Source organism: Pelobates fuscus, chromosome 1 (assembly GCF_036172605.1).
Source record: "Pelobates fuscus isolate aPelFus1 chromosome 1, aPelFus1.pri, whole genome shotgun sequence".
In the NCBI taxonomy this organism is placed as follows: domain Eukaryota; kingdom Metazoa; phylum Chordata; class Amphibia; order Anura; family Pelobatidae; genus Pelobates; species Pelobates fuscus.
The window spans coordinates 373,209,920-373,220,347 of record NC_086317.1 but is presented as its reverse complement, the minus strand read 5'-3'; the positions used below and the strand labels follow the sequence as shown (position 1 = coordinate 373,220,347).

The window sequence follows — 10,428 nt, the reverse complement described above, 5'->3', positions numbered from 1 at the left end:
CCAGGTGGGCTTGGTGAGGAAGCCGCAGCAGCTCTCCGCCACGAGGTAACAGACTCGTTTGTGCGCTGCTTGTGGTTAGCTGGTGGTCGGCCATCTTGGTGCGCGCCGTCCGTTCCACAGTGCCCGACCAGAGTGGAGATGTAGCTGTGTGCAGTGGTGGTCGCCCGTGGGGACCGGGATGCCCCCCCCCCGGCCCAGAGGGGGGGGGTGGCAGACCGCCGGCCAGAGAACTGGGTGAGCGGCCGTCCCACCCGAGCTCAAGCTCGTAGCGCTCTGGCCTCGATCGGGTGACTTTGGAGCCTTTGGGGGTCCTATCGGGTACCCCTTGAATCGCCATCGCCTGGGTGATGATGTGCACGCAATTTCAGGCTGGTGTGTGCCCTTGGCCCGCGGTTAGCACCGATTTTCCAGCTCCGAGGCAGGAGCTCAGACAAAGCGTGTCTGATCCGGCCGGTGGCCAGGCCCCGCCCCCATGTTATAATTTTTTTACACTGATTGCTTTATTTTTTAACTTTATTTTTGATTTTTCACTTGCAGGGAGACTGCCTGTCAGCACAGACAGTCCCCCTGCAGGCAGATACACAGGCACCTATTGCAGCCACGTGATCGAGTTATCATGTGGCCGCAGGGTCCTGATCTGCCGAGGGGAGACTACCTGGGCAGACAGGCAGTGGGGGACCGACGGCGATCAGGTAAGCAGCCCCAGACCGTTATGACGGTTCAGGACCGTCATCGGTCCCCATGGGGATTTTTCCAATGATGGTCCTGAACCGTCAAGGGGTTAATCTTAAAGTCCTAATTTGGCAGGATATCCAGGATTACACCTTTAGCCTTCCTAAAGGGTTTCTTAATTCTACTACAAGCCTTAAATGGAACACCAAAAGTCACCAAAACGGAGCCTGACCAGCGAGCAGAGCAGACGTGCTCTGCATCAGCTCCTGCAATACAGGCACAAAATCGGAGGTTTAAACGGCCTAAAGTGCTCTCACCCTCCTGCAGGTGGGCCCATTGGACTGGGGAGACCGGCCTGAACCCTGAGACACCGAAACTGGCACCCATGATAACCGGACTCCGCATCGGCAGAATGGGGCCTACCACGGGAGACGGCGGAGTAAAGCGGCAGTTTTCCCGCCAATCGCACGCAGCCACTGGTACGCCTGGAACACTCTCTCCCCCCCCCCTGATGGACCGGTGGGGGTTATCCCGGTCCCCGCCAGATGGGGAACCCCACGCCCGGTACCCTCCGACTAAGCCTGCGACCTCTTCAAGCAGAGCGGGGGTGGGGGCCTCCAAAATGGCGGAAGCTTGTAAATCAGCACGGCAAACGAAGCACAAGTCTACCGGGTCGGAAACTTCATCCCGGTCCCTGCTGGGAGAAGAGACCCAAACGCAACCAAGAGGGCAAGCCGTAAGAACAGTCCTGCAGACACGCGACCAAGTCAAAAGGGCAGAGAAGGCATGGCTCCCACATTCCGGAGACATACTCGCCAGGCTGAACAAACACTTTCTAGAATTCTGGCGGCAACTGAGAAGCAAACTATGCCCACTCGCACCACCGCAGAGCAGGGGAGCCCTGAAACACAGCCGCATGATCAAAGCAGCACGACCACTGGGGGCGGACCGGAGAGGTGAGAGCCGGATGGCACAGAGGTCCCCCTCAGGCCCAGAGATCTCACAAAAGCCTGTCCCCTCCACTCTTGGCCCACCCAGGTTGAAGGCAAAGCTGGGCGCAGCCCTGAGACATCGCCCACACTGGTGGAGGGCCCGCCGCCGCACTCAGCGCACTACCCGCACCCCCAGCCACTCCCAACGGGAGAGAGATCTGGCCACTCGAGGACCTAAGATGTCGACCCTGCTACTGGCCCGGGGCGGGGGAATGGACTTACCTCGCTCCGCTCTCGGCCAGTCTTCCTGCGACAACCACCGCGCACAGAGGAATGTCACACTACTGTCTCGCAACTGGGCAAAGCCTAAGCAACATACCTGGAGAACAAAGCCCAAGCATAATGGACTATGCACATATGTACTACAGAAGCCCACTCAGGGAATCGGCTGACACTGAGAGAGATAGCTGCTGGCCAAGACAGGCCCCGACCAGGGACTTTGACTACAGAATGCTTACCAGCGCTTCAACGGCAAATAATATAAATAATATACGTTTTTTTTTTGTTTGTTTTTTTTAGTTTAAACTCGTTGCCCACCTACGCTACACACCTTTTTAAAGTAATAACTTGCAGTTGACTAGCAACCTAATGCAGAGTACTAACCTGTATCACACATTTGAATGCTAATATGTGCATAATCTGAGACGCCCAGCAGATATGCACAGGTATCAGTAATCTCCTTTGGTAACTCTATTACTTGTGGTATTTGATGCATTTACGCTATCAGTTTAAACTATAATATTGGTTGATATGTCTATACATAGCTGCAGGCTTGAAACAGTCTATTTCTTGTAAATCCTGTTTAACCTTGCAGTTATTTCTTTAGGATAGCTAGTTAATGCTTGCAGAGGGTTCTAAACGGTCAGATCTACTCTTAAAAAGCATACAGCCTGTACTACTATCGCCTACCTTGGTAGGAATGTAAGCCCCCTGGGACATATCATAATGCTAAAATGTGTAACCATAGGCTGCCACTATAAGGACACCAAGCCCTGCATGTTACACTTTTATTATTTTTTTTTTGTTATAAACTAATGACTTCTCATAGCTGATACCTGCCCTCACGCTGCCTAATGCTACTGCAATGCGGCTTATTACCAACGACCTAAACTTGCACGTTAACCTTCCATATACCTACTATAACTTGTCTTAATGTACCCAACATACCCCGTTTCAGGTATGAAGCGTTCCAAATGAGCAAAATTAATGGCATGTAAGTAGGAATAACAATCTTGTCTGCTTCTCTTAGTTACTAGCATCCATCTGTTTACTTATAGAATAAGCAACTACTGTCGAACTGATTTACGCTAACTACATGACCAAACAAAATGTTATTTTATGTTTTATTTCTTAACAAAAATGTGCACAGTAATGCCAATATGCCCACTCTGTTAACCTCATTGTTCACTCCTAATTTGCTTTTGCTGTTGTGGCATAACAAGAATGCATGTTACTCTTACGCACATCAAAAATAAAGAATTAAAAAAAATATATATAAAAAAAGTCACCAAAACATCAGTTTATGAAGCAGGTTTACTGTTCAAATCACTGCCATTTAGGAGATAAATCACTTTGTCTATGCAGCCCCAGGCACACCTCCATTAATGTGACTTGTACAGCCTTCCTGTAAAAAGCCATTGAATGTTTACACGTCTGCTTCATTAAGAATTTCTCATCTCTTGCTCTGTTAATAGCTTGCTAGACCCCATAGGAGCCTTCTATATGTAATTAAAGTTCAATTAAAAGAGCAGGAGATAAAAACTATTAAAATAAGTTACAACCATTTTGGTTTCATGCAGACTGTCAGTCACAGCTAGGGTAGTTGTGACAAGGGATACATAAGCAAAAACACACACACCTGGGATGTAGAAAATTTGACTCCTTTTACTCTTAGAATTGGACAGGCCCCTGAAATGTAGGTTTGGTTTTCTTTTTTATAAAAAAAAAAGAAAAGAAAAAGTTGGAGGTAGGGGGAAGGAAGCATTATTATGTTTTACAATGTTATTCCACTTCCAGTTTTTACCTCCTAGGTAATAGGATATAGTTCGGTCAACTCCATAGTGTTCCTTATGAGTTATAACACTCTTGTTCGATTCCCCCCTGTCCTCTTGGTTAGGGGTACTCATTTGCCTTGAAGTTCAGAAGATATAGCTATAAATTACTTTTATGATTGTTCACCTTTTAGTGATTTAGCTCCAAAATTTGATATCCCCAACCAAGGGATTTCTTTTTTTTTTTTTTAATTCTTTATTTTTGTTGTGCGGGTGGTTACAGAGCATTGTCATGCGCCACAATAGCGTTCATTTACATAAAGATACATATAGGTTAAACAGTGGCATGATTGCACAATTCTTTTTTTTTGTAAAACATGCTAAACTAGGCAGTTTTGTTTAAAGATAGCAATCTATTTGATAAACGAATGTGTTTGCGTTAACCTGACAGCGTTGGGTCTCAGCGTTGCACATAAAAAAGAGAACAGTGATCTAGTACAAGCATTTGTGTCATTCTGCGGTGTTGTGTTATGATGATTATTGTATTAGATAATGACGTATGCGTTTCAAAAGGCTGTCTAGTTTTAATATTTGCATTAGCAGTGTGTGTTTGAGTGAGACGTGTAGGGCATGGTAGGCAAATGCAAGATTGGCGGTGCTTTATGTACTGGTTTAGGTAAGATTAGACATTGACTGCGTTTCTAAAGTATTGTGTGTCAGGGTAAGGCTTTTCGAGCTAGCAGGTTGAAGCTTAAGCTAGTCTGGCTAGTCCTGGGAAGGCAGGAGCTGAACTACTATGCATAATATGTTAAGCGTTAAATGGTAGGAACACAGCTCTATCATTTTTTTCCTTTTACAATATGCATTTATTTTTTAAAAAGCGCAATAAACATACTCATTTGTTTTAATGCATATATCTTGTTTGCATGGCGTTTGCTCTCATTTTTTGGTTACTGCATACTGGTACAAATTCAATAAGTCGGGTCAATCAATAGAACCAGACTACAGTGAAGCACATGTAGATTGAAGTATGCCTGTGACTGTATGCTGACATTCGTGTCCAACTTTAAGACAACTGTAACTATGTAAGGTCACATTGGAGGCGCGACTAGTCTATGATAGTGAGTAAAGAAGGTACAATATAGTAAGCAGTATCTAGCAAGAAATGATTGCGTTTGCAAACGAGTTGTGCCTATTGTGAGTGCCTTCCAGTGCTGAAGGCAGCTGGGCCAGCTTGTTAAGTAATAGGAGCCCTGTGGCCCGTGCATGGCAGTTAAGGGAAGCAGATATGTTGGGTGTGTTGAACGAGTAAGCTAACTTTTATGGTGCTTTGAGTCCTACATGTTAAGAGTGTTGAAATTAGGCTAAAATAAAACGTAGATATAAGCATAAACATAAACAGAGGGACGTATCGCAAATTTTAACATGTAGTCCGCTGCTTTGCGACCTGTGGGTAGCTGTGGTGCCCTCTGTGGACGGGGGGGGGGGGGCATCGGAGGCAGTTTGTCAAGTCCTCTAGAGTCCCGCAATACCTTTGCCTCTGCCCGTGCCACTCCTGTTCAACCCTCCGGCTTGCAATTTGCAGATCCGAGGGGCTTCAGTGGTCGGCCTGGATACAGTCAGCCAATTCCTGAGCCTGGAAAACGGCACCCCTGGAAGTGTGGGTTCGCGGGGGTCCGCCAGGTGAGCCCGGGGTGAAGGTAGGGCTGGTGTCTCACTGAGATTCTTTCTCAGTCTGTTCGCGGGGGGGCCCTCCGCCTGTTTCGCTTGCTGGCATTTAATCCTGCCATGGCCCGGTCAGAAGCACAGCGGGCCTCGCTAATTCCGCCTTGTGGGGTTGCGCTCTGCTGGTTGGTGGTTGGCGGGGCCCCCGTGCGGTGAGCAGGCCGTGCTTGCTGGCGGGTCCCGCTCTGGGGTGTGGGAGCGCGGGTGCTGTTGCTCGCGGTGTCCCGCCATTGCTGGCGTCGGTGCTTGCGGGGTCGGTTGGCCTTCTTCGAAGGCCTGCAGTGGAAGTCCATAATGGCGTCGACGGGTCACGGGACGGATCCACGAGGCCACCATTCTAGCTGCTTGAGGGCAGGGTACTCCCCTGTCACACAGTGCTGTGTAGAAGCTCGTGTTGAGCCGGTCTAGGACTGTCAGGGGGTTGGAGTGCAAGTGGCTGCCAGTGTTCTCCCTCCCTGACCCCTGCTGGGCGGCCATCTTGGATGTGCTCCGGTGAGTCTGTGCTTCTTCAGGAGACATCGCCGTAATCTCTCGCTTTTGGTTTAGGCTGCTTGTCTAGTGTAGACCGGGATAATCCCCACCGGTCCAGAGGGGGTGGGAGATCAGGAACGGTTCTAGAGGGATCCAGTGTCGGAGAGAGCGGCCGCCTCTCCCCGGCTCCAGCTCCTGTAGGCCGCAGGTTGTGTTTCGGGCTTCGGTCTCTGGCAGGCTGCGGCAAGGTAGCTATCGATTCAGTGGTGCACCCCCAACATGGGTAGTGCACCCTGGTGTGTCTATGGGCTGTGTAGTTGCCGATTAAATCTTGCCCGCCCGACAGGAGCTCTTTCCCCGCACGTCTGTTCAGCTTGGCGGTCAGACTCCGCCCCCCCCCAACCAAGGGATTTTTAACTATCTATGAGTTTCTTGAAAGACCATATTTTAAGGTTATATAATGACATTGAAAGTCCCACTAGAAATATATTTTGCGGTAAGAATGTGAAAAGGATATATTGTTGTGCTAAGGTGATATTGAGCACTAGTTTTAAATTAGGTCTTCCTCCAGCCTTAAAGCAATGGGAGATGGAATTGGATATAACTATATCTGATACAGATTTGCATACCAGTTTGTTTAACATAAAGAAGGGTATTCACTGCTTAAACATATTAGAAACTCATGTAAAGATAATGCAAACATGGTACTTGGTGCTGAAAAGACTTTTAAAAATCTGCCTGCTGCCCTATATCAGTGGGGGTGATCCTGGTCCACATCTGTGGAAGCCCCATTCCTCCCGAGACGCGGTGGTGCCACTCTCGAGCTCACTAAAACATACGCTGCGCTAAGATCGTGGGTGCCGCATGCTCACCAGTGTGAAGAGGAGGTCCGGAAGGGGCAAGGAAGTGTCGTTGAATGGCATTTTTGAAATGTGGTCAACCTAGCTGCTGCTCATGGGTGGGGGCCGAGGGCGGCCCCAAAATCCCCTGTTTAGTTTAGTGACCCTCACAAGTGGGGGTTCGGGGGGGTGGGGACACTATGTCCCCCCAGTTCGTTAATTTTATAGGCACCACATTAAGGGGTACTTTATTAGAGGCGTGGGGTGGGGTCTTTTTTTACACCTGTGAGCGGCCACTTTCTGCTGATTGTTTCTGCTGAGTGGTTTCTACAGCTAGGTGGAAATGAAACATGATTATCCCTCCTGTCAGCATTACACACTGAGCGTAGCACAGGCCATCGACCTGCAGTGGTTATGGTAATGTTGGTGGATGCTATATATGACACTAGTATAGGAGATATATATCTGCCACCTACTGCCAGATTAATATTCACTAAGTTAAACGGATCGAGGTGGGTAGAGCTCCCTCTCTGGTGTCAGTGCCCAACACCCGCCCCCCCCAGCTGGATCACTAAGAGGCCGCCGGGCGTCTAGGCGTCGAAGCGCGCGCCAGGGACGTTACGTTTGCGCGTTGGCGTCATTCCGCCTTGCTCGCCGGAAGGAAGCAGGGGATTGTGGGATCGCCGCTGACAGAAAGCCTTCCGTTACCATCCCCGCTCTCTCGCTGTCAGCCAGTCCCCGCCATGTCCGGCTACGCCGTCTCAGGCTTCTTCTCCGGCCCGGAGCTCCTGGAGGACCCGGCCCACGCCGCGGCCCTGCTGGCCCAGCTCAAAGCCTTCTACGACGCCCGGCTGCTGTGCGATGTCACCATCCGGGTGCTGGGAGGAGGGGGCAGCCCGGCGGAGCCCGGGGGCGGGGGGCCCGACAGCGGCCGCAGCTTCAACTGTAACCGCAACGTGCTGTCCGCCGCCTGCCCCTACTTCAAGAGCATGTTCACGGGCGGCCTGTACGAGAGCAAGCAGCAGCAGGTCACCCTGCACGACATGGACCCCGAGGCCATGGCCCTCATCATCGACTACTGCTACACCGGCCGCGTCACCGTCACCGAGAGCAACGTGCAGCGCCTGTACGCCGCCGCCGACATGCTGCAGCTGGAGTACATGCGGCAGGCCTGCGCCGGCTACCTGGCCCGCCGCCTCGACCTGCACAACTGCGCCAGCATCCTGCGCTTTGCCGATGCCTTCGACCACCCGGAGCTGCGCTCCCGCTCCCTGGCCTTCATGGCCCGCCACTTCGAGCAGCTGGCGGTGGGGGATGAGCTGTGCGAGCTGAGCCTGGCCCAATTCAAGGAGGTGCTGACCATGGACAACCTGGACGTGTGCAGTGAGAGGGTGGTGTGCAGTGCTGCTCTGCGCTGGATGGAGGCCAACCCCAAGGAGAGGGCTGGTGGCTTCCTGGAGATCCTACGCTGTGTGCGCTGGCAACACTTCACCGACAAAGACCAAGTCTTTCTGGAAGGACTAAGGTCCAAGCCGTGCCTGCGCAAAAACTGCCTGCAGTACCTGGATGCCGTGCTGCAGGAGAAAGATGGCAAGTTTGCCATATCCGCCTTGTCTTGTCAGGAGGGAAGCCCGCTGCGTAGGATTGGCATGCTCGCTAAGGAGATGGTAATTTTCTTTGGCCATCGAAAGGAGCCGTTCTTGTGTTACGATCCTTACTCGGGTGACATATATACAATGCCCTCTCCTCTCACTACTTTTGCACATGGTAAAGCTGTGACGACTTCTGCCGTGTGCGTGTCACCTGAGAATGACTTGTACCTTGCCACACAACCGATGAAGCAGCTTTGGGTATATAGTCCTGTTCAGAACAGCTGGCAGCTGTTAGCGGAAAGACTGTTGTGTAGAGAAGGAATGGACGTTGCTTACCTCAATGGCTATGTCTATATTGTTGGTGGTCGTGACCCATCTACAGGTGCCAAGATCAGAGAGGTGGAATGCTACAGCGTGCAAAGAAACCAGTGGACATTGGTAGCCCCACTACCTCACTCATTCTACTCATTTGGGCTGGTCACGGTCAATGACCATTTGTACGCTGTCAGCAACAAAAGGATGCTATGCTATGATCCTGCTCGCAACCAGTGGCTTAACTGTGCCTCTCTAAAACGGTGCGACTTTCAAGAAGCCTGTGTTTTTAATGATGAAATTTACTGCATATGTGACATCCCTGTGGTGAAAGTCTACAATCCTTCTCGAGGAGAATGGCGACGCATCTGCCAAATACCGACTGAAGGGAACACAAATAACTACCAGATTGTACGTCATGGTTCAAAACTGTTGCTTATCACCTGTACTACTGTTCAGTGGAAGAAGAACAGAGTTACTGTCCATGAGTATGATGTGACAAATGACCGCTGGCTTAATATTGGCACCATGCTTGGCCTTTTGCATTATGACTGTGGTTCCACCTGCCTCTCTGCTCGTGTGTATCCATCCTGCCTGGAGCCAGGGCAGCGTTTCATTACAGAGGAGGATGATGTTCGCAGTGAGTCGAGCACTGACTGGATGGATGGCTTCAGTGAGCTGGACTCAGAGTCTGACAGCCTCAGCTCCTTCTCAGAAGATGAGTGGCCAAGGGTTTCAGCAAGGCATCGGATATACGTAGAGGGCTCTTTTTAATGGCTATGCCGTAATTTTGCTTGGCACACAAACCGTATTTTGTAGAGGATTTTTTTTTCTGCCGCTTTGTATAGGTTCCTTTGACAAACTGAAAGTGAACATGCTTCACTTGTTAATGCATCCCATCATACAAACAGCCTACACTGCTCTCCCTTTTAAATTAAACTGTAATATTTTGTTTAAGAGATGGAAATGTGTTCTGTATTGGGAAAAGCTTGTTTAATATATTTTTCAATGGTGCTATTGTCTCTTTATGATTTAATATACAGATTAGTTGTGTGGTTTGTAGAATAGGTTTTTCTGAGCACAAGGTACAGTATTCGTTTCAAACATGCTGACCTTTAGGTTGCTTAGCAAAAGAGATTAAGCACCAATTTATGTGTAACAAAACAAAATCTAGAATTCTTACAAAAAATGTGAATGGACATAAACATATTTGCCATATATAAATGTTAAACTCATTGTACATATTTGTCACTGCCTTTTGGTGTCTAACCAAATCTAGAAGAATTACATTAAAATATTGTAGTAATGCAGATATGGGCAGGAGTCTACTTAGGATGTCATCCCAAAACCCCAAGGACTTTAAAGCTAGCTGCAGATTAGTGAAATTGCATAATGCTGTAATCACAAAAGGACACCTGTTTTCATTTTAGAAAATAAGAGTATTGGGGTTTCTTTGTTAATTTACAAAATTTCTCTATTTACCCATGGGCATGTTAAACTAATTCTTTAGAAATGTTTTGTGATCTATCTACAAAATTTTCATATGCTTGATTTAAATCAAGTGTAACTTTTTTATTTGTGTGTGGCATAGTGTGCATATCAACACATGCGGAAGTGTAAATTTGCAAAGTAGATGTGTAGTAAATACCTTATTTAATTTTTATTCCTTTCTTTCATGCTAAAATACTAAGACACTGTGAGTGTTTTTTAGGCAACCCATATCCTAATTAGGTTTCTTTATTAAACCAAATGTTCTGTAAATATTATTTTTTTTTCTTCAGTTAAGTGCTTTTTCTTTCTCTTTATAGCACCTGTTTATACTTCTGATAATCTA

At 48.5% G+C, this 10,428-nt stretch overlaps 1 protein-coding gene across 1 annotated transcript; it reads left to right on the top strand.

Moving 5' to 3' along the window:
* Positions 1-7,308: 7,308 nt before the first annotated feature.
* KBTBD7 (kelch repeat and BTB domain containing 7) lies at positions 7,309-9,981 on the top strand. Its single transcript, XM_063425963.1, has one exon. The coding sequence runs from the start codon at positions 7,434-7,436 to the stop codon at positions 9,366-9,368; it is 1,935 nt and encodes a 644-aa protein (XP_063282033.1). The 5' UTR covers positions 7,309-7,433; the 3' UTR covers positions 9,369-9,981.
* Positions 9,982-10,428: the final 447 nt, after the last annotated feature.